The sequence below is a fragment of the Furipterus horrens genome, unplaced genomic scaffold (assembly GCF_987537825.1).
Source record: "Furipterus horrens unplaced genomic scaffold, mFurHor1.1.pri manual_scaffold_10, whole genome shotgun sequence".
In the NCBI taxonomy this organism is placed as follows: Eukaryota; Metazoa; Chordata; class Mammalia; order Chiroptera; family Furipteridae; genus Furipterus; species Furipterus horrens.
Window position 1 is genome coordinate 21312305 of NW_028327180.1, and position 24022 is coordinate 21336326.

Sequence of the window (24022 nt, forward strand, 5' to 3'; positions counted from 1 at the left end):
GTCTGGAGTTGGGACGGGCAGATACTTGAAGGTGGCAAATATCCTGGACCCCAAGCGCTTGGGAACAGGTGGAGAGGCCTGTTGGCCTGGGCTTCGGCCTCAAGCGTCGGGAAATGGCGGCGAAGGGCAGGCTGGAGGATGTGAGTGTACAAACGTGGCGGGCTGCTAACCCTGGAGTCGCCTTCTTCCTGCCCTGGGCGCGCTGGGCGGAGACTGCGTGGGGAAGCCACCGTCACCCCGTGCAGCCACGGCGGGAGGCGGTGCTTTCTGCGCGCGGCTGTTTCGGGGCTCGGTGTTGTAGGAGTAGGCACCAGGGCAGGGTGGGGGTCCGCGAAACGCCGTTCCTGGGTCTTCGATGCGTTGTGCTGCTGGGCGGTGGCTGCGCTGGTGCGGGGGCTGCGCTGGTGCGGGGGCGGGGGGAGGGGGTGTCCCAGGCGGGCGCCCAGCCCAGGTGCGGAACGCATCTTTGATTCCGGAACTGAGAGCCTCACGTGATGAGCGCCTGGTCTGACAGCGTTGGCTCCAGGCTTGTCTCTGGGCGCGCCTGCCTGCTGGGCTCCGTTCAATTGCCCCTGGGGCGCGGGGCGCAGGGCGCGAAGCTCCCCTCCTTGTGGGGGCCCTTGCTTTGGCTCTAGAGGGCTCTGGACCTGGAGCAACTGCAACACGCAGGCCAGGCGCCGTCGGCCCGTGGCAGACCTGTCGCTATCATCTCCCTGAAACTAACATTGGGGAAAAACAATACCGTGATGTTTGAATCCAGGCATGATAGGAATGAAAGGATTTTTAATTCTCCTTTCTTAGATCGATCCCAACCAGATTAGTAAAACATCAGTTCCCTACTTTACAGTGTGTATAGTACAGAGTGATAACGTAATTTCAAAAATCTTTGCTTAAGTATATTAAAACATTTTTAGGGAAATGTATTGTGCCCGGAATTAACTGGGTTGCTCTATTGGCACAAAATAAAACTATTGCTCTTGCAAAAAGCAAAGTTGACAGTTACGTTAAACCACTAATTTGGATTAATAAATTAATAGGAATATTACTGTGATCCTATTCATTGAATGAGGTGCATCAGGCAAGGCACATGAAACACAGTTCCAGCCCTACAAGAGCTTAGATTCTTTGGTAAACAGTGACCATAGTTAAATTATCTTGACTAAAAACAGACCAAACAATTCCTAATGCAACTAAAAATTCCCCCTTTCCCGCCAGTGGAGAAAATGGAACACTAACTAGAACCTGGAATTAGATTTGAGACTCGTATGTCTTTTTTAAAAAATAGATTCTTTCTAAAATTTTGAAGGTGGGATTCATGAACTGACAGCGTATGGAAAAAACTAGTTTCTTGGTCAATGCTAAGCTACCTCAGGGGTCTTAGATCGGTGGCCTTTAGCTGTAGAATGAATACAATCCTAGAAATCTGTTTCACCGATAATTATATAACTAAATTACTTTAGATCTGAGCAAGTTGCCTGTTTTGGTGTTTCGTGGATATGAATTTTACCATTCAATAAAAAACTAAAAATTATCTGCTGTGTCATAGGCCCGCACACTTCAGTGACTTAAAAGAGATAAAGGCTTTTTTAGTTAAGTTTGTTTCCAAGTAGTGAAACCAACTCTGGCTAATTTAAGGAAGAGGGATTTATTTGAAATAGGCTAGATGAACACCAAGGCCTCTGAAAGAACCCAACATGGGCAGCTCAGGTCCTTTCAGGGTCTGGCCTGGAGTGAATCTACCTCAGTCATGGCCTCCCTTTGCTTTGCTGCTTACAGAGCGTTGGATTGCCCAGGTCTCTTTAGTTTGATGACCACTTCTAGGACAGAAGATGGTGAAGAGAATTGAAAGATGTTGCAATCGAGACTTAATGCAGAGGCAGATGGTGGGTCCTCAAAGGAAATAGAGTTATTGTTGCAAAAGAAGAGGAAAGAGATATGGTATGGCCAGAAACAACAGGTGTCTTCTACAGGTAGTAATGTACTTACTCATATTGAAAATGAAGAAAGTATTTGATTTCAAGAGGCATCTTCTCTTCACCTTTCACTTGGCAGGTGGTGAGTTAGAGAATGATGGCGTGCTATTTGTATGGTTGTACTATATTTCCTGTCAGAGAAGGAAAACTCTGACTCCAAAAAACCTCCGCTGCCTTGCGGCATACCTCTTCAGGGGAAAGGCTAAGGGAGTAAACCCCGACAGAAAATCCGGAGCCGGAGTCCCTAAGGCGGTTTGACGTTGTAGTCAACACCGGCAACTCCTGCGGCGCACCTGAAGCCAAGCTGTATTGACTCCGTCTTTCCCTTGGACCCTTCAGCTGCGAAGAGAGGGGGGGTCTGCTGCATGGGCAACAGCAGACCCTCCATATCACCCTGCCCAGGCTCTGTAGCTTCAGCTTCACTGGAGAGGACACTCCAGCGACATCGCAAGATGTCGATTCAACACGGGAGGAGACAGATACCGTGTCACTCCCGAGTCGGACTGCACAGCCATTCTCGGCGGTGCAGATAGACTCTTAAGAAGCTACACCATCGTCTCTCGAGACGGACGGCTGCCGACGACGACGACTATATTTCCTGTAGGACCCATAGGGCAGTGTATTTGATATAGCCATCAAATACATTGTATTTACTGAACATCTAATGAGCGACAGAGAGAAGAAACCGTATTGCAGGCCCCAACCCTTTCAATGTAGTCAGGGAAAACAATACAAGGCAGCTTAAGAAATATTCCAAATTAATATTAAGGGCAGTATGTTTTATAGGAGTTTTAAAGTAGAAGAAAAACACTTGGCTGGACAAGTTTTATAGAGAACATAAGTTTTGAACGCAGGCAGTTTGTCTTTGAAGTCTACCCTGAACCACAGCACTTACTACCTCTGGGCAGAGCTGATGTCCATACAGCTCTTCACAGTCTCCCGATTATGACTATAGCAGAGCTGAGTTAGGGAACTGCAAAGACAGGTCTGAAACATTCATTCATTCCTCACATGTTCACTCGTGAGTCACTGTTGGGCACTAGTATTATGAAGACATAGGAAGTAGGGGGACAGTGGGTCTCGTGAAGTCTACTGGGGAAGACAGATAAGGAAGGAGACCATCACAGGATAGTACGATAGAGGAGGTGAGCACCAAGTGCTTGGGAGGACATGGTAGGGTGGCATGATCCAGATGCTTGGCTGCCCAGGACAGTACCTGTGGGAACTGCCCCACCTGAGCCCAGAAGGCTGCGTGGACATTAGCTAAAGGAAGAGCTGTGGAAGCTGGGACATCTGACTGAGGGTGAGCTAGAGGAGAAGTAGCCTTGAAGGGAACGGAAATCATCAGAATCGCACCATGAGTACAGCAAACTAAACGGGAAGCTGTCCAGGCATGGAATTTTTAAAATTACAGCCTTGGCCACATGGCTCAGTTGCTAGTTTAAAAGGTTGCCAGTTTAATCCCGATCAGGGCACATGCCTGGGTTGTGGGTTTGAACCCCAGTTGGGGCATGTGCGAGAGGCAACAGTCTGATGTTTTTGTCTCACACCGATGTTTTCCTCCCTCTCTTTCTCCCTCCCTTCCCCTCTCTCTAAAGTAAATTAATAAATAAAATCTTTTTTGTTAATTGTAGAGCAGCACTAAAGGCCTGAGACTGGAAATCAAGGAGCCCACCCCAGATCTGGACCATGCCCCAGATTACTGAATTATCCATATAATCCTAGTGGCCAACAGCCATCTGACACCACTCTGTACCCCTTCCAAAGTAAAAAGCCCTTACCCTCTGTCTCCTGATCCTACTCTCAGGCTTCCCTTTTCGCATTAAGGCTTCATTTTCCTCTCATTCTCGTGTACCTAGTTAACCTGTTGCATTGTCTGTGCTAGTCACTTGCGAAGTTATTATTACTTCCCTACAGTATCCCATGCACTGCATTCTCTTGTACATTGTTTAGTGCCACGTGCCCTTATCCCCAATGAAAATGTCATCTCCTTTTGGACTGTTTCTTATGTTCTTATATTGTGGGCAAAGTGCCTAATGTATAACAGTTTTCAGTAAGAATCTGAAATTGAGAGATTGTTGTATGCCCCAGAGACGATAATGTACTGTTTCTGTTAAGACAATACCTTCAAACATGACAACTAGATTTTTAAGCTGCAGCTGAACTTTAACCAGCTACTCAGTGACATTGCAAGTAGTTGTTTTTATTGAGAATCTGACAGTGACAAATTGAAGTCTCCTTGACGGTCTGTCAGGGTGATCTGTTTCTGTTAGCACTCTAAAATATTCCTATCATAACAAAGTTTATTTTAAGACCTCTTAATAAAGCCTTTAACAAGTTTCCAAAATTTTATGGAACACAAATAGTTGAAGAATTGCAACCATATGTAATTATTTCACCACTAATATAAATAATGTTAAATAAATCGATATCTAAGTTTTGAGGGCTTAATGAAAACTATTTGCTTTTATCTTGTTATATATTACCTTGTTTGAAGATAAATGAATTAAGCTGTCCTCTACCTGTTTTAATAATGGTTGTTTTCACCGATTTGTATACTATCATCTAGAGGCTTATGGTATAGTTTCAAAATTGGCTTTAGGTAGGGAGTATGCTTTTTCTGCCTCTAACTTGTGTAATGCTTTCTAAAGTATTATAGTTTAGTACATTTGTCTTAGAAACATAATCCAGAAAGTGGTAATTGTAGCTTGCTTCCTTTTTTTCTGTGCTGCAGGGTTCCTTGGATCCAACCCAAAGTATTGAGGACGACCCCCTTCTGGACACTCAGTATCACCCACATTATTCGTTACATGCTCATTTTAGACCCAGATTCCATCCTCTTCCTACAGTTGTCATAGCAAATCTTCTCTTGTTAATACATGTAAGTTGGCTGAGAGAAAGTGAGCCATCTAGAGGTGTTCTTTAAAAATATTATAAACTCTTTGGAGGGCAATTTGGTTATATTTATTAACATTTTAAATGTGCCTACTTTTTCACTCATATCTCTACTTCAAAGACTTTATTGTAGACATATTTGCAGTGTTACCCAGCTTCTTTCATAAATGGACAATACTTTACAGCCATGTTTCTCAAACTTGAGCATGGATCAAACTTCCTGGCGTGCCTGTTGAACTACGGGTTGCCCTGCCACACCCCACAGATTTTGACTCAGTCCCTATCGGTTGGGGCCCGAGAATTTGCATCTGTAACGCGGTTCCTGATGATGCTAGCGCTGCTGGCCTGGAAACCACACTTTAAACTACTAACCTGCAACTTGTTTCTTAATCTTAACATATCATAGACAGACATACATCCAAACTAATACACGAAGATTTAGTTAACTCTTTTATGGCTGAATAATATTCTATTGTATGAGTGGATGTACCTTAATTAATTCAAGCATTCTACTGTGGGCGGACACATACGTGGGCAATTTCCAAGTTTTGCAAATATGGAGAATACTACAGTAAATATTCATATCCATGTGTAGTAAGTAGTAGTGCTTTTCGTTCTGAGGGATAGAGTTTTAAGGTAGGATATCTGGGTCGAATTATTTTTCAATAGCAATTCTCAGATCAGTCAACATTGTTTGAGAATGTCTGTTATTTTGGCACCAATCTTTTACATTGTTGTCAGTCTAATTGGATAGTTTTTATTGTTCTCAACACTGAAACTAGAAATAAACTTTATTTTTTATTTTTTGTACTTTTAAATCATGATTTTTATTAGTTACCTTTAGAACACTGAGTTAACTGTTTTTACTCTTTTCAGTAAAAGAGAAGTGGGCAGGAACCTGTGTTTAACATGAAGTACCTGTTTCTGTTAAGATCAGATTTGGAGTGATTTTTATCTCCTTATGATTTTGTTTTTCAAGTTACCTGCAAATTTTTCTTCAAATTTTGTTTTAAAAGTTAGTAAAAATATATTTTTAAACTCATTTATAAAAATTGGATAGCAAAAGTCAGGTTTAAGAGTATATGCTGTGATGGTGATAATGTTTCTTAAATCCAAATCTTGAATATTAAACCTACTGCTTTCCTTCCCACCAGGTTGTGTTTGTTGTTTTAGCATTTTTGACAGGTGTGCTTTGTTCTTACCCTAATCCAAATGAGGACAAGTGCCCAGGAAACTACACCAACCCACTGAAAGTTCAGACGGTCATCATCCTTGGAAAAGTCATTTTGTGGATTCTACATTTCCTCCTTGAACGCTACATTCAGTATCACCACAGCAAAGTAAGAAACCGAGGCTATAACATGATCTACCGATCGACAAGGCATCTTAAAAGACTGGCGTTAACCATACACTCCACTGGTAAGCCCAGTTGTCTCAGCTTGTCTGTGCCTTGGTTGAGTAACAAAAGTGACAGCAGAAAGAAAATGTGGAGATTGGTTTTACAATTCAGTACAGCAGGTCCTTGAATAATGTCCTTTTATTCAACATTTGAGTTGAAATGTGGATGGGATGACACAGGAACTTAGCTCTTGTTTGTGTCAATAGCCTGTGTTCAGATCGGTTTGTTTACATGCTGTCTCCCCTGAAGTCACAAAAACCTATTCACAATGTTAAGTGAGGACTTACTTTAGATTTCTCATTTTTGTGAGAATGATATATGTTGTGGGCACTAAATTCGGATCATCTAAATGTCTTGAAGCTTAATTTTTTTTTTTGCAATCTGTGTTTATTATTATAGGGGAGGAAATATAATTTTCCCCTCTATCCTTTCAGGTTCTTAGCTGAGACCCCACCCACTGTAGTACAAGACAGATTAACAGGAGAAAAACAAAGAAGTTTAATAACATGTATGCCTCCTGTATGCATGAGAGATACCCAGGGTATCTGTATAACTACCCAAAACCGCCCAAGCCACCACCTTAAATACCATCCCCTGTTAGACACAAAAGAAGATATTGGGCTGGGGCGAGGAGTTGGTGGGGGGAGGGGGGAGCAGGTATGGGAGGTTACCAAGAAAAGCACAGTAAACAAAGATAATGTTGTTAAGCAGATACAAGTATAATAGTTGCCTTCTCCATTGATAAGAGTTTCTTGAACTTTAGAGGCATCCTTTTTTCTAAAAAATTAACTTATTTATTTATGAGTCATCCTTCTCTCCCTGGTACGGAGAGGGAGACAGTCTTATAAATGGATAACTTCTAATTTGTTTTCAGATGTTTTCCTGTGTCTGCTGTTTCTTCAAAATAATCAGCTTAAAATAATCCTTATGCTAATAAGTTATATTTTCATTTGGCATTTTCTGTCCCTCTTCATTATGAACATGGTGTCCATGAATTCCTATGTGAATTCCTTATTCATCTCAAGGAGATAAAAATGCTGCTGCTATTTGATACCTGTAAGATAAGAAGAGGAAATTCTTTTACTTTAAGTGAAGCTGAGTACTCGTCTTGCAGTAAGAGAGACTATTAAATAATAAGATGCATTATCCAAAACAAAAAGAGAAAAACAAATTATGAAGGCAAGATAGGAAAGTCCACACAGGATTTAGAATGCATGAGCGTCTGCTTTTCTTTACTGTTGACATTTTAAAGGCTTAATGGAATTAAACTGAACTTCTTCAGGTAGTTCTGCCTTAGTGTTATTAATTAAAGTTTCTATCATTTTAAAAGACCATCTTTGAGTGCGAGTCTAGAATAAATCTTTAAACATTTTGAAACCAGACTAGAAATGAATATTTTTCACCAGAAAAACAGCTCTACAGAATTTAATTTTTATTTTTCTTCTGTGTTCTGTTAGTACATTTCCTTAAGGGCAAACTGCAAGTTCATCCACTCTTATGTTTTTAGTGGAAGGTGGAGGGCCATACTGTAGCAGAGAAAGCATTGTACGGAGATGGGTAAATTTTACTCATCTGGAAGGGGGTGGCATTTACTGCTTGCTCCCTGAGAACAGTAGTTTCACTTGTTCAGCTTTTGATGTGTAGTACTGTCTCTTGGCCACAAGATGTCACTACCACCTTTCCTCCCGGGGGCAGGAGTGAGGGAATAGGCAGAAACCTATTTTTTAACTACGTACTGAAAGACCTTATGCTCCATGACCAAAATAATGTTCCATCTTAAAGTGATTTTCTGGGACTAGTATTTTTTTTAGGCCACCGAAAGAGTATCCGACTTTACCTTTCCTCTGACTTTTAAATTCTTGTTAAACATGTGACCCTTAATCATAACTTGTTTCAAAACAATTGGACCCTTAGTTTAATCACAGATGGCATCATTTATATGTTGTTCATACAAGGACCCAGAATATCAGAGATTGGGGCAGGTATTTACTTTGTTTCTATTTTTCTGTAAGTATATATTTTTCTAATTTGAAGAAAAATAAAGTAAATCATAGAATCCCCAGCTAAACAGAATAGTTTAACCATTTTTTAAGTCACATGTGGTAGTATTGCTGGATATTGATTAGCATCATCCTGATACTTTTTGTTATTCTTTTTAGAGAGAAAAATACATTTATTTTGTAGAAGTGGGGCTTTGCTTTCCTTCCAAATAAGTTGAAAATATTTATCTAATTTATCTGTCCTCTTTCCTTAGATCCAAATACATTTTTAAACTCTTATCAAATACTTGTTACACAGCGAGTGAAAAGAGGCTGGGTCTTGCTGTAGTGGGGCCTGAGACTGTAAGTCAGCCATAGGGACTTGGAGGAGAGACTGTATGGCGTATGCCTGGAATTGGGACCGGTTCCATAAAACCAGAATTATTATAATAATAGTACCTACCATTTATTAAATATCTACCATTTATCAAACACCTACTTATACATTGTTAGTTCATTTCCTCCCACAACAGGGTTTGTGTGACAAATATTATTTCCCCAGATTTAAAGAGGAGGAATCTGAGGTCAGAGTGAGTTAATGGCTTTAGTTCATAAAAGCTGGCAGATCTGTCACTGGGACCCAGGCCTCCAGGCTCTCAGAGCTCCTCTACTTCCTCGCTATACTACCTCCCCTGCCCATAGCAATTTGTTTCTTCCTAGTATTTTGAATGAATAGTATCTCAGTAACTCTTAGAATCTTTTTTAAATGGCAAGTGAAATAAAATGAGAAATATCTAGGCTTATGTCTGTGATTATAAAACCATTAACAAGACAAGAAACCCTTGATCATGGCATTGTCATGTAGGAAGTATTTGTAGTGCCTTGGCAGAGTAAGCAGTTAGCAGCAGGCAGAAGTGACCCGGGAGGGGGTGACTGGTGAAGAATGAGGCTGGAGGAGTTAGCCAGGCCAGACCCTGAGAGATGCTGAAGGGGAGCCTTTGAAGGAGAGAGGCTGGTTGAGATTTAGAAAAATCAGTCAGGCTGTAGCTGGATAGTGCATTTGGTCGGAGCAAAACTGATTAGGCTGCTGCAGTAACCCAGGGGCAGGGTGATCTTAGTCTGAACTCAGATGTTGTTCTGGGCAGGGCTTCTTTCTTGGGGTGGGGGTGGGGAACTTTAATCATGTCCATAGCACGTGCCCTGTGAGGGAATGTTTTATTTCACTGTGTCCCTTCCGCCAGGCTGCAAACTTCTTATCGGTGGAGATCCCCATTGCAGCCCCTGACCCACCAGACTGCTGCCACATATGTGATGCATCCCATCAAAAATCCTCTGAAAACTGGGTTCACTTCTGTGTACAGATTGTTTACCCCCTAAAGGTTGTAAAATTATATTTGTCTTGTTTAAAAACCTAATTTATAAATTTAGCAATCTGTCAATATGCTAATACATTGTGACCGGTCATTTGTGAGTGTAAGGGGAGAATAGCTTTGTGTAGAGTGACTTCTGATAGGTTGTTTAAACGTGGCCCTTTGGCTCACAATCATCCCTTTTGCACCAAGAAGTAGAAGGTAAATCAAATAAGCATTTCTTCCCCCATGATCAGACTTAGATAAATGTGTTAAATGAGGCATAGGAAATGATAAGGTAAGAATGTTATAGGAATCACTTTGACCCCTAAACATTTCTTTGACTGTCTTCAGAATAAAAGTGCTGATGTGGTTTAAATGATCATCAAAAATAATAGATATGCTGAGCAAGGGGATGGGGTAAATAAGTCATATCTATTGAATACTTACAGTCCAGAAGCCATTCTAAGTATTTTTCACATGTTAGCTCACTTATTCCTCACAACAGCACTGTGAGGAAGGTACTGTTATCCCCATTTTTCAGATGAGAAAGTCAAGGAGCCAAAGGTAGTCAGTCATTTGTCCAAGCTTAGCAGTGTGTCCTGCGTTTTCATCCAAGTGTCTGGAGCATCGCAGCGCTCCTAACGGCAGTGCAGGTTCCCCATGAGCATCCAATGGGTCCTCGAGTGCCTGTGGATCCGGAAGAACTGGGATAATGCAAATTTCTAAGAACTGCACCATTTTTTCAGTGCACAAAGGACCCAAAAGAATGTCAGTATTAATAATTCTATAAAGCAAGAAATCATTTCTTAGTTTTTAAGGAAATCCAGATTCTTATATATTTGTATTAGAGATATCATGAACTCTTTGATGTTTTGTTTTGATTTTTATTCCCCTCAAAAGATAAGCGATTTTTTGGTTTTTATCGTTCAGCCTCCTTCACTGCTACATTTAAAAGGGTCTGGGTGCGTGCGTGGCCTTGGGGTGCCTTGCTGGGCTCTGGCTAACACCTTGGTGATGTTCCTTCTTCTTAGGCAACACCGCACTGCTCCTCATCCTGTGCATACAGCATACCTTCCCGGAGCCCAGCAGGCTGTATCTCGACCTCATCCTGGCCATCCTGGCCCTGGAACTAATCTGTTCCCTGTCGTGTCTGCTAATCTACACAGGTGAGAAATACAACTAGGCTGTTCGTACAAAGCCCTGCTTAAAGCCCAGCCCATTCATTACCTTTGCCACAAGGAAGTAGTTCTCAAAGATATTCTACGTAGCCGAGAACCTTTTGAGCACCTGTATCTGTCACTGCTGCCCACATCCAAACTGCTCTCATTTCAAACCAACAGGAAGATACCAGTGAGTCACATTTCTAAATTTATGTCATCCACAAGTTTTTGTCAACTAAAGTGAAGCCTTTCCATTATAAAACAAAAAATTCCAAAAAGCCCACAAATGTGTGATTCCTTGAAGACAACTGAAATGTAAATCTGGCATTTCAAATTAAAAATAACAAACAACAAAATAAGTAAATAAATAAGGCATGCAAAATTGCATTAAGCCCAAAATTGCTTTGGGAGAGATCATTTAAGGACCTACTTCCTGTCCTGGCTGGTGTGGCTCAGTGGATTGAGCACTGGACTGCGAACTGAACGGTCACCAATTCGATTCCCTGTCGGAGCGCATGCCTGGGTTGCAGACCAGGCCCCAGTTGGTGTGTGCGAGAGGCAGTCTCACACATCGATGTTTCTCTCTCGCTCTTTCTCCCCTTCCCATCTCTAGAAATAAATAAATAAAACCTTAAAAAAAAATTTAAAAAATAACCTACTTCTTCCAAATTCAGAGCCATCTGAGGGTTGGTCTGTGTCTCTTCTCTTTTAAAACTCTTAGTGGTTAAAAATATATAAAAATAAAAAAATAAAACTCGGTAAAATAAAAGTAAGCTTCAGAAATGTTAACATGAAAAACAGGTGAAAGGATACTTTAACAGGAAAAAATTCAAGCCCCGGAGAAACCTAGATTTCATTCCTGCTGCAGTGTGGACTTGTGGCTCCTCTGTGCCATTGAGCAGCAGCCCCTTGTGACAATGAAGTACCTTATCTATCCATTTTCAAAGAAATCATTTCTCTAGTTAGGAAGAAATAAGTCACATGAGTATTAGCTTGTGTTTTATTTTACTTTTTTTTTTTTTTTTTTGGTGCACCTCCTTGAAGGCCCAGAGAAAAGTATTTAGAACAGGAGTAATTAGTTTATAAATGTGAATGCTGTCACATCTGAATCAGCTTTTATGAATTTTTCTAGTTATCAGCTAAGAATTGGCCAAATTAGGTAGATTACATTTGAACTTTACTAAAAAAAGAAATGTGTACCACCCACTTAATTTAATAGAAAAAGCATGAGACTGGTTTTAAGTAAGGTTAATTTGTCAGTATATAGGAAACAGCTCAATATTTCAGGAAAATGATTCATGTGAAAGAATGAACATTGAATTATCTTGATTGATCATTTCTATTCTATGACATATCATGTCTGTTAAATGCTATAAATGGGATTATAAGTTAGATCTGAGCATAGAATTCAATCAGCATGTTATTTTTATAGAATCTCTACAACTTTTACTATAAGGGGTACAAGCCTTTAGTCAGGTATTTTTTGTAATATCTATATAGAATGCTCTATGACACAGAAGGTGACAATACTTTTCCAAAGATCATCTGAGTGCCATCATCTAAAAAGGGGAAATTAATAGTGTCAAAATGTAGCCTAAGATATATTTCTCTAAGATTTACTGTACCATTTTTAGAGGATTTGCAGCAGCATTTAAAATTAATTATGCTATAAGTAAGACAGGTAATGTTAAAAACAAAGACAAAAACCTGAGACCATTTCAGAAGAGGCAGAGAAAGCAAATATCCCAAGAATTCTGAGAGGGACTAATTTCGGGGCACAATTATACTAGTTACATGACTCCTAAACTTGAACAAAAAGAGAGTATTTTCCTTTATCATGTACCATTTATTTTAAAGATTTTATTTTATTTTTTAGAGAGAGGGGAAGGGAAGGAGAAAGAGAGGGAGAGAAACATCAAGTAGGTTGTCTGTCGCACATCCCCAATTGGGGACCTCGCCTGCAACCAAGGAATGTGCCCCAAATCGGGAATCAAATTGGTAACCTTTCAGTTTGCAGGCTGGCGCTCAGTCCACTGAGCCCTACCAGCCAGGGCTGTCATGTTTTTTAATCCACTGTCTTCGTTATTGGAAAGAATTGCTTTGGTCTCTAGTCAAAGACTTACCAGCATAATTTATCTGTTATTTACATAAAATGTTAAGTATTTTATCTGAATACACCATTTAAAATTGCCTTTAGTCCTGGCTGCTGTGACTCAGTGGATTGAGGGCAGCCTACAGACCAGGGGTCACCAGTTCAGTTCCTGGTTAGGGCACGTGCCTGGGTTGCAGGCCAGGACCCTGGTTGGGGCCTCACAAGAGGCGGCCACTTGTTGATGTTTCTCTCCCTCTCTTTCTCCCTCCCTTCCCCCCCTCTCTAGAAATGAATGAATGAATAAAATCTTTTTTAAAAATTGCCCTTTTAAATCTCAAGTTAACTGGTTTCCTACTTTAAGAAAACCTGATAACTGGTAATTCAGGCTTGTAAAATAAATAGGTTATAATTATTATAATCATAAATGTACTTAGTATAGGGTTTCTGCAAATACGGAATTTCTTTAGAAAGTTCAAATATGACTGTTTTCCCTCCACATTCTCAATAATAGGTGCACTTTTTAAATTAGGCTCCTTTAAATGTACTGTAGGCTCCGACAGAAGATAGTTAGGAAGTTGCTTCTGGAGACATGTTGCTTTTGTTCAGTGTCACAGAAAATTTAAAGTGGTTCCCTGATAAATGCATTTTTCTTGCTTCTCTATACTTTAAAGGTTAGCTAGTTTTGATAAATGTCAAAGAGTAACTCTTTAGGACATGAGTCTCTGATACACTAATTCTAACCTAATCTTGACTAATATATTTGCATTGCAAGTAGTTAATCTCTGGAAACCAAGCTGGACTCTTCTTATTGAGCACTAATTTGCTTGACTGCCTATATAAGGAAAATAAAACTTGAAACAGTTCTGAGATACTAAATTTGATGAGCTCTCCATTCATTTAAAAATAAGCAAAAATTCAGTAAAGGCCACTCAAGTTATCAGCCTTCCAGCAGCTGGTAAAATTGTCCTCTAGTTCATATTCTTTACTCTTGCCCACATGATTATGTTTATAGGCAAGTCTCATCATTAACAGCTTCCCTGTTCAGAGTTTTTTAAGAACCTAAGGACGAAAATCTGAAATTTAGTGTGGCATAAAAGGCTTTCCATGAACTGGCTCCTGCCCATCCCTGCCCTTCAGGGGTGATGGTGAGATTCGTCTGCTCTCGGAATAAAATCCAAAGGCCTTATCCTAGCACACCAGCCACTCAGGTGTTCGCTGCCTGCCTTCCTGCCTGCCTTCTGAGCCTCACCCCTGTCTGGGCCCACCCCCACTACTCCTTGGAAACAGCAGGTCTTGTTGAATGATATACAATAACAAGTCATTTTGCCTCCAGGAATTCAGATGGCCAGATAACCGCTTTGTTGATTATCTTTGTAGGGCTTTTGTCTTACTCTGTATGAGCATTACTTGGAATGTTGTCCTGCATGATACCCCTGAAAAGTGGTGTATGTGAGATATTTGAACCCTGTGCCAGTGTTCAATTATTTGTAAACTAAATGTTTTAGTTCAAGCTGATACAGAGAGAGCTTTTCTGGGCTAGCGGTGTCCAGGACCCTCCCCTGCTGAAGATCTGATCTGGGCTACCTACCTCCTTTAAGCTAGAAGAGGTGGAAAATTTAGGACGTGAGACATTATATTGTAGGGTAGCTTGTGTTATGTTCCTATCTTATTCTGTGTTGAACCTATTGTCTCCATGTAAGTTTTGAATATATGTATTTTATTAGAAAACACCTACCCTGCCACACACACATACCCTCGCTCGCTCCCTCTCCCCCCTTCTCAGGATCCTACGTATTTGTCCTGGCTCTTCCCTTACCTAAAACACCATCTGCTCCAGTCGTCTGAGATTAATTTCGAGTTTCTTTCAAGGCTGAACTCAAGCCCTTCCCTCTTCCTCCTCTGATCCTCCCCTGACCCCCATCCCACTCCTGCTGAGTAAGGGGCTGTTTTCCAGGGCTCTCTCAGCCCCTGTGCAAGCTCCAATTTATGGTCCTTTTCATACTCTTGGAATGTAGGCTTTTGTGGATTTTTCCCTGGACTCATAGCTCCTTTTATAGGGTAGTGTCCACAGCAGAATCTTTGGAACCCTACTTTCTAGCTTCCTTGGGCTGCACTTTACTTGATTACAGAAAATCGTCGTCGGCAGCCGTCCGTCTCGAGAGACGATGGTGTAGCTTCTTAAGAGTCTATCTGCACCACCGAGAATGGTTGTGCAGTCCGACTCGGGAGTGACACGGTATCTGTCTCCTCCCGTGTTGAATCGACATCTTGCGATGACGCTGGAGTGTCCTCTCCAGTGAAGCTACAGAGCCTGGGCAGGGTGATATGGAGGGTCTGCTGTTGCCCATGCAGCAGACCCCCCCCTCTCTTCGCAGCTGAAGGGTCCAAGGGAAAGACGGAGTCAATACAGCTTGGCTTCAGGTGCGCCGCAGGAGTTGCCGGTGTTGACTACAACGTCAAACCGCCTTAGGGACTCCGGCTCCGGATTTTCTGTCGGGGTTTACTCCCTTAGCCTTTCCCCTGAGGTATGCCGCAAGGCAGCGGAGGTTTTTTGGAGTCAGAGTTTTCCTTCTCTGATGTGCCCTGACTGGAAGATCGAACCAGCGACAGAAAATAAGGAGTAATAAAAACACCCACCTCGGGGTGGTTCTGAGAACTGAATGAGGTCCATGCAAAACAGGTCACCTCTACCTTCTGTTTTCAGTCCACAAAAAAATTATACCCGTAATTATCATCAATAATAACAATAATCACTGTGTTCACAGTGCTTAGTTCAGGCTTGGCACATAGTAACTTTCAAATGTTTGAGTATATCAATAAGTGATCGTGTTTATTCTCTTTATGAAGCATTTTTATTCATATTAACATTTTTGAAAAGAACTAATTAATATAATTTGAATAAATGGAAATAGAAACACTTTTATAATTAGATAACCTGACAGTGACTTTATTATTTTAGTGAAGATTCGAAAATTTAATAAAGCCAAACCACAGCCTGATATACTTGAAGAAGAAAAAGTCTACGCTTACCCCAGCAATAGTACTTCAGAGACTGGATTCAGGTAAGCTTTGGGTGGAAAGAAACAGTTCAGAGAGAGAATTAAGTACTACACCCCCCCGTCACCCCACCCCTACCCCTAGAAGACTAGAAGCCATTCTGCTTGGGAATTATGACTGCATAGGTGCTTTTAGAATTAGGTTTAACGGTGCTTCAGTCAGATGAAAGAATCTCATTTTGGAATATTGCCTTGGCTTATAAATATCTACAAAAAAGTAACAAATGCAATATGCTGTACTTTCACCAGTTTTCAACTGGTAGGGACCCATCTGCAAAAAGACTAGTGAGAATTGGTGAATATGTGTAACCTATTAATATCTTGATTCTTTGCAGGACTATTTCAAGTCTAGAAGAAATTGTTGAGAAGCAAGGAGACATTATCGTGTACCTGAAGCGACACAATGCCCTGTTGAGTAAGCGGTTGTTGGCTTTGACGTCCTCTGACCTAGGCTCTCATCCAAGTAGAATGTGAGAGTTCAAGGTCAAGGCAGGAATTGCAGAGGGAGCGAGACTTAATTTCATACTACCTGACAAGCTGCCATAGCAAATTGCGGCTTTTGCCAATAACACTTTACCATTTTTGTTGGAAACCTGAATTTGGTTCTCACCTGTGTGGCTGTTTAATATGAAGGGCTTGTGGATCATGTGAATGGTGACTTGTAGTCTTGGTAAATGAAGGAGAATGTCTGTTTTGCACATTTTGAAATTATTTAACTGCCTGCTTTATTTCAGGACCAAAGATACAGTTTAAACATCTCCTGGGCCAACACTTCTTCCACATGAATAATTTGGCTATCTATAGAGGGAGTCTGACATGCCAATGTATTTAAATAGGGATTTGATCAAATAAGTTTTTCCCACTTTTAAGCTGACAGGGAAGTCATTTCTTGTGTTAATGTTTCTTCCCATGGAGCCTAAGCATACATTTTATATGCTTGTGTGGTATTGGATGGCAGCTTGGCCATTGTAGAATCAAGTTCTTACTGGTGATTTACTAGGCAAGCTCCTACAGTTTTCCATTCTCCAGAAATAAGATATGAAGATTAGCTGGATCAGTGTCAGACTGACCAGTTAGACTAACCATTGCTGCTGCATCTATAGTACCTTCCAGTGGCAACAGCCGAAATACCTAGAAGACTTTTGTGGATTGAGCGTTGGCCCGTGAGCCAAGTGTCACTGGCTCGATTCCCAGTCAGGGCACATGACTAGGTTGCATGTCAGGTCCCCAGTTTGGGGCGCAAGTGAGAGGCAACCATACAGTGATGTTTCTCTCCCTTTCTCGTCTCTCTACAAATAAAATAAAATTATTTAAAAAAATATATATACATAGACTTTAAACTTTCTCTTTATTTTTGCCCTTTCTTAAGGAAGTTGCTATGTATTTCAATATTGACTCTACCTTCACTGGATCAGTAAGTCCAGTGATAGCAAAGGGGTCTTCTGTGGCTTTAAGTTCGTCTAAAAAGGACACCTCTTTTAGTCTTGGGTTATACTTAAGAATTATGAATAGGAGTAAAATGCCCTATCAACTTCTGTACAGATATCAAACATATCTAATTCTCCAGAGAAAGTGAAGCATTTTTATGAGTAAATGGCACTATTCCTGTTTTCCTAGTGTGGCCCCTTTATCAGTTGCCATTGGCACCTTAACATGCTGCCTTAAAAACACTTTCGGCAGAAAGCTTAACATGAGGGGAGGGGATGATGTATGCTGCCAATTTGTTTTATTTAATCTTTGGTATTTAGCTGAATAATCAGTATTTGGTTTGAAAACCCTTAACCCAGACACAACTATCTGGCAAGGGAGGTAGTCATTTAATCACACCCACTGTTACTTATCAGGGCCAACACCTGTTTCCTTTAGAGACAGCCATTGAGGGGCATTCGAAGAGTTTTCTGCTAAGGTAAAGGTGATGGTATGTCACCTGCAGGCAATACCACCAAGTCCCCAAAATGACAAGAGCCACAGACTAAAGCCAAAGTATATTTTTAAAATTCAGATTGTCTCCAAGTTTCCTGATTTTACCCCCTCCCTTTTTTTCTCCTTTCCTTCCTTTTTGGCAAGTGTCTCAGAACAATTGCCTTCTCTGGAAATCTGTCTCTATGACTTTGCTCAGCTGTTTTCTTTTTCAAAAGGAAAACACTGATGGTAGATGATTAATTCTTATTTATTTTTAAATTCAATGTGGATCTAGTCAGTTTCTAAGATTTATGGGATGCACTTTGGTTTACAGAGAAAAGTGTATAATTAAAAAATTAGGATACTTGGGTTCTTATGTGTTGGTTATGTGACCACCAACATTCTTTTTAAACTCAATGAACATTTCAAACAATAAAAGAAAATGAAACTAAGTACTAGAACTACCAAAGCAAAAGAACGACTAAAGCAATTTAAATGTTAAGCATGCTTATATAGGTGGGATAAATTGTGATGGAAGGAGATAGGACTGGGGGTGATGATCACGCAATACAATGTACAGGTGGTATATTATAGAACTGTACACCTGAAACCTATATGATTTTGTTAACAAACATCACCCCAATAAATTCAATAAGAAAAGTAATAAAATTATTTTTTTAAATGTTAAGCATCCTATTCATCAGGCAAATACTGTGCTAACACCAAGGATACAATCATTTACCAATAGATCCTGATTAGTGCCTTACAGAAGACTAGCATTTCTAAGGCTAAGTGAAATAATGGCAGTAAGCCCAAAGGTACTGTGGGAGCTCCAGGTCCGAGTACTCTAGAGGGGAAGGAGGCTTTAGGAACTCCAGGCAAGTTCATGAGTAAAGCGAGGCATACAGCTACAGATCACAAGCACTGTGTACAGCTTCAACCAGAAGTGTGTGGCAGGACAGGGGAGAAGAGGTGGACAGCCTCAGGTCTTCATGGGTTTTGATGGTATTTGTCCTGTGTTGTTGAAACAACATGAAACTTTCTTCTTGAGGGGTGCAGCTGTTAATATGATACCCACCTTCCAGGAGGCAGTAGAAGATGCTGTGTGATGAATTGTACCCCTGAAACCTATATAATTAACCAATGTCACCCTAATAAATTCAATAAAAAAGAAAAAAATCCCCTCCTTCCATTAAAAAAACAAAATTATTGAACTGGTACAGCCTATTAGAAAGTTCTCATTCGCAATCCATTCCTGTACAGATTCTGAGAGGATTTGAATCAGGTCCCACATAGAAATAAGGCCTAAGAGGTCTATTAAAAGTATCAGTGAAAGTATAGATATGAGACTTGTCGGTCATGTTGTAAAATGAGACTTCACCCATTTCATAGTCCAGGAAGACGCCGATGCCTGTGGGTTTCACTTCCAACAGTAGAGGGGCTATGCCAGCTCCTGGGGCATCGTAAGCATCGCCCTGCCGCTGAATCCTCCAGCATCCCTGACAGGCTGATGGGCTTCTCCTCGCCTTGGTAGAAAGAGAGTCTTTGCAAACCCCGATAGACCATTTGGATTTGTCTCCCACTTCTACCTCCCAGAAATGCCTGCCAGAATGAAAAAATGGAAAACCCAGGACAACTGTGCTGACTACAAATCTTTTTGGAAAATCTGGAACGCTTTGTTTTCTCTTTGTATATTTCACACTCTTTTTATCCTCAGAGACGATCAAGTTAGGGTGTGCTGTTTCAGGGTCTAGAATTATATCTACTCTAAATTTCTTTATAATTTTTTGCAAAGCAGAATACTGGAAAGGAAAACTGCAGCCTTCCTTCTTTAACTGAACTGAAAAGACTGATGGGCTGAACTCCTCAGAATTCTTGTAGAAATTTTTGATTTGTAATAGCAATTCCACTTCCGGCAGCACACTGCTCTCTACTAGCTTACTTAGTAGACCTTTGAGTGTGGAATTGTACTCTGAAAATGCCGTTATATTAGCACTGAGTTTCTTTTGAATAGCCTTTTCTTCATCAGCTAATCTTGAGAGAACTGCTTCTTGATCACGTTTTAAAAACTGCCTCAGGTGCTCAAATTCAGAGAGTAATTCCAGCCTTTGGTTTTCCACCTTCTCTCTCAGTTCCAAGGGCTTTTTGCTTTGAATGCTTATTAATTTCTGAACATCTGCCACCTGCCTCTTCAGGGGCTCGATGTAACTGGTGAGCTGTTGCCTGTGGTAAGCGGCAGCCTCCTCCGTGGTTCTCACCTGGTGGCCCTGGTGGTCAGGGGGCTGAGTGCACAGGGGACACAACAGCTCTAGGTCCTCCTCACAGAAGAGGGTCAGGACCTGGTTGTGCTTCTCACACAAGGGCCTCTCTTCCTGCCTCTTCTTCTTGCTCCTGGTGATCTGGAGGAGCTTGGCAATGTCAATCAGCCTTCCCAGCTGGGTGTTGCTCCTCAAGTGCCTTTCTTTGCATCGGTGACGGCACACAGGGCAAGGGAACCTGTCCTGCAGATCAGCCCAGGACTGTTGGATGCAGAAGCGGCAGAAGTTGTGCCCACATTCGATGGTGACAGGGTCTCTCAGGTCATCCAGACAGATGGGACAGTTGACTTCTGCCCGGAGTCCTGCCAGAGCTGCTTCAACCGCCATTGGGCCCTGGATAGACTGGACTGAGGTGGGTTTTCTTCAGGAAGCTGGGCTCTACAGTGAGAAGCAGATACACCCTTAAATCTCAGTTGCTGGTAGCCTGTCAAGTCCTATGAGTCCTCAAACTCCCCTTTAATTCCAGCTGCCAAGAGCCCTCCCTTCCCACATCCTGCAGCCAGGCACAGCTCAGCTGGACAACTGCTCTTCCAGACTTTGGAAGCTCAGAGGAAATTAAGCCAAGCTAAGCAGCTTTCTTGGTCAGGAGAACAGTTGTTTGTTATCTCAAATCATTAGTTGCTGTGGGTGAGAAGATATTTCTTCCTTATTAAAAAAAAAGTAAAAGGAAAAGAAACCACCATGAGTTTATTTCAAGTGGTCCTACCCACTATCACATTCTGGTCAAACACGATTATCATCTCCTAACCCTAATCTGTCATTCTCAGGCCTTCGTCATTGGGCCCTATCTACTCCCACCCTCTTGGTGCCCCCACCCCCCATCACATCTACTTTCCATTCACCCCACCTGGGGCTATGAAAAGGGCAGAGGCTCTGGAACAGATAGATGTACCACACCCAAATTAGGACACAGCCCTGGTCTCCTATCCATGTAACTTGGGAGAATATTTTATGCCCTGAAGGGCTTCAGAACACCCCACCCCAAAATATGCCATTTTGGATGTGGGTTATTTTAAGCTGAAGGCAATCAAGGAGCTTTTAGCTCCTTAACCCCTCCACCCCCCCAAAAGTATAAAATGTCCCTATTTTGGGGGGGGGGGGTGGATCAGCAATTATAAAGGAAAGTAACTTTAGAAAGGGGGTCTTTCTACCAGTAAGAGAGCTTTTCCACCTAAGAGACACCTACTTAACAGGACAACCTTTGTTTACTAAAGATTTCCTCCCCTCACCTTTCAGTGAATTGCATCCCCCAACACTGGACCTTCAGACCCCCAGCACTTTCCTCACCTCAAGATGGTATAGAAGTCTCAAATTGTCTGGCCTCCTTTTGAGTCTCAAGTCTTTGTGAAATTCCTGCACATAAAAAATTAATTAAAAAATTTTTTTTTCTTGTTAATCTATTTTACATGAATTTAATTTTTAAACCAACCATTGGACCTAGAACTGTAGAAGGGAAAGTTTTCCCTCTCCTATAATTCTAAACTCTTAGAATCAGGTATATAAGAGTAATAATATCACTATAAATTTTTGTCTTTTGAGAATACAAAAGTTAAGGAACTCTCCCATCAACTCTAAGGCTTGAAACAAAATTTATGATGGTGCAAAATTCACATTTACCAAATTTAGTTTGCTTTTTTAAATCCTTCTCTACATATGTTGTATAAGGCAATACAGTTTTCCCTCTACCCTTCTAGGTTCTTAGCTGAGACATTCCTATAATTAAAAGACATTTAACAAGAGAAAAATAAGATTAATATGAGGTATACCTCCTATATACATGGGAGAGACTCAGGAAAATAAATGGCATGAGCCATCACCTTAAATATGTCTTCAGCTGAGGACAAAAGATGGTGGAAGTGGGACAGTTATGGGAGCTTATGGAGCAGAGTAAATAAGGCTAAGGTTGATAAGCAGATTGAAGTGGGTACCTCTCCACTGATAAAGAGTTTTCTAGAGTTTTAGCGTCATCGTCTTCTTCCTGACATAGAGAAGCTCCCTTGCAAATGGAGATTTCCCTTATAAATGTAAATCTCCCTCACAAAAGGGCAACTCCTACACTGTTTTCTGAGATTCTCCCGCATCTGCAGCCTTTCAAAAATAATCAGCCCCAAATAACCCTTAAGGGGTGGCTTATTCTGTTCCCATGCAATGGCTCTATGTGCCACAAAAGCCTCATTTGTGAAATGAGATCCAAGAAATAACATTTAAAACACACAAATTGAATATAAACTAAACCAGGAAAAATACTTTCAGTATTTACTGGCAAAATATCATCTCTAAATAAAGAATACCTACAAGAAGGTAAAACAAACAAACAAACAAAAAAACCTGAACTCCCCAGGAAGGAAAAAGAAACAGAGAAGCAACGACAATGGAAAAATGCAGCAACTTATCAATAATTTAAGTTACAAATCTGCTCCTTTTACAATGCTTATTGTATTGGTAAGACTGAAAAGTCGATAATGCCCTGTTTTGGCTTTGGATGGTAGCTATTCCAGCACTGTAGGCAATTGAAGTACAAACCTTTTTTTACAGAAAGTAACACTGAATTACCCATCAACAATTGAAAAATCTTTGCTTTGCCCTTGTTATTCCACTAATACTAATTCTAAAAAGCACATGTTAAGAACAAGAAAACAGGCTCAAAAATAAGTTACTTAAGCTAGGCCCCAAGTCATCAAACCAGATTCCGTTTTCCTGGAAATGGAATCTTAAACCAGTCAGTCAGGAATCACCTGATCAGCAGTAGTGATGTCAGCTGCTGGAGAGGCCCCTGCTATCCCTGAAAGGAGAAAATTGACCGACTGGCTTCTTTGCCTGTAACTTCCTTGTTCCCTTCTGCCTAGAAAAACCCTTCATTTTGTTCAGCTCCTCGGAGCTCCTTTCTCTCTGAAAGATTTTATGCTGCCCCATTGAATCATTGACCAAAGTATTAAGATCTTTAAAATGTACTCAGTTGAATTTTGTTTTATAGCACACATATAACTTGAACAAATATTCAAAAATATATACAAAAAAGAAAAACAACAAAAGATGTATTCAAAGACATTCTCGTCAGTACCCGTTTAAACCTCAAAAAGTGATCAAGTTTTATAGAAAGTGTGTGTAACACTGAAGCTTAAAATTGGATGTTGGGGTCTGGGGCTGTGAGCTCTCATGGAAGAGGAAGGCCTAAGAAAGGGGACTGGTGGCCAGAGCTTTCCTGGGCTCCAGGTGGGCAGTATTCAAATGACCTGGGGTCACTTATATCTCAATTAGAAACAGAAGGGTGGTCCTTGTAAGCTGCCTTGAGAGAACGCAGTTATATCAGGAAATGAAAGTTATACCTACTTTGTACTGTGTGTAGAGAAATGTTTATGGACAACTGAAAAAAAGTGTTTCTAACATCCCCTGGCCCCCGCAAAAAAAAACCGCTCTGAGGCCAGAGAGGCTGGTCGACTTGGAGAAAGTGAAGGAAGAACCGGCTGAAGCCAGCCTAGAGTGGGCTTGGTGCCTGAGAAGGGACAGACCATGAGGAGTCTCGTGGGCTCAAGGAAGGATGTGGGAAAACCTGGGCACATTCTAATCCTGTACCTGTGTAAACAGAGGCAGGAATGGCAGGGGCCTGGTGGACATTAGTCATAGGTCACGGGTCAGCCTGTAGAGCCCACAAGTGTGAAACCCAGACTGCTAGGAAACAAGTATTTGATAAATTTGGAGCAAACCTATTTGGCAAAACACCACCTGACATGAAGTTTTTTATAGTCTTAAACTATCCCACTTGGTTTGAACACACATGCCTTCTGCTCCATAATTATTATTGTGTTTAATTAGCAAGCATTTCCCTATATCGTTCCATGGACATTTACATAATACATGATCTATGTAGCATATTCATTTCCTAAAATACAAAATTC

The 24022-nt window shown here is 41.0% G+C and overlaps 2 protein-coding genes across 2 annotated transcripts; one reads left to right on the forward strand and one right to left on the reverse strand.

Moving 5' to 3' along the window:
• On the forward strand, positions 1–18496 carry TMEM192 (transmembrane protein 192). Its single transcript, XM_090288880.1, has 6 exons — positions 1–140; positions 4708–4854; positions 6023–6287; positions 10630–10764; positions 15810–15912; positions 16242–18496. The coding sequence occupies exons 1-6, from the start codon at positions 114–116 to the stop codon at positions 16378–16380; spliced, it is 816 nt and encodes a 271-aa protein (XP_090145006.1). The 5' UTR covers positions 1–113; the 3' UTR covers positions 16381–18496.
• LOC149999347 (tripartite motif-containing protein 75-like) lies at positions 18433–21471 on the reverse strand. The gene is made up of 2 exons (XM_090288879.1): positions 21414–21471; positions 18433–20504 (listed from the first exon to the last, which is right to left on the reverse strand). The coding sequence occupies exon 2, from the start codon at positions 20451–20453 to the stop codon at positions 19047–19049; it is 1407 nt and encodes a 468-aa protein (XP_090145005.1). The 5' UTR covers positions 20454–20504; positions 21414–21471; the 3' UTR covers positions 18433–19046.
• Positions 21472–24022: the final 2551 nt, after the last annotated feature.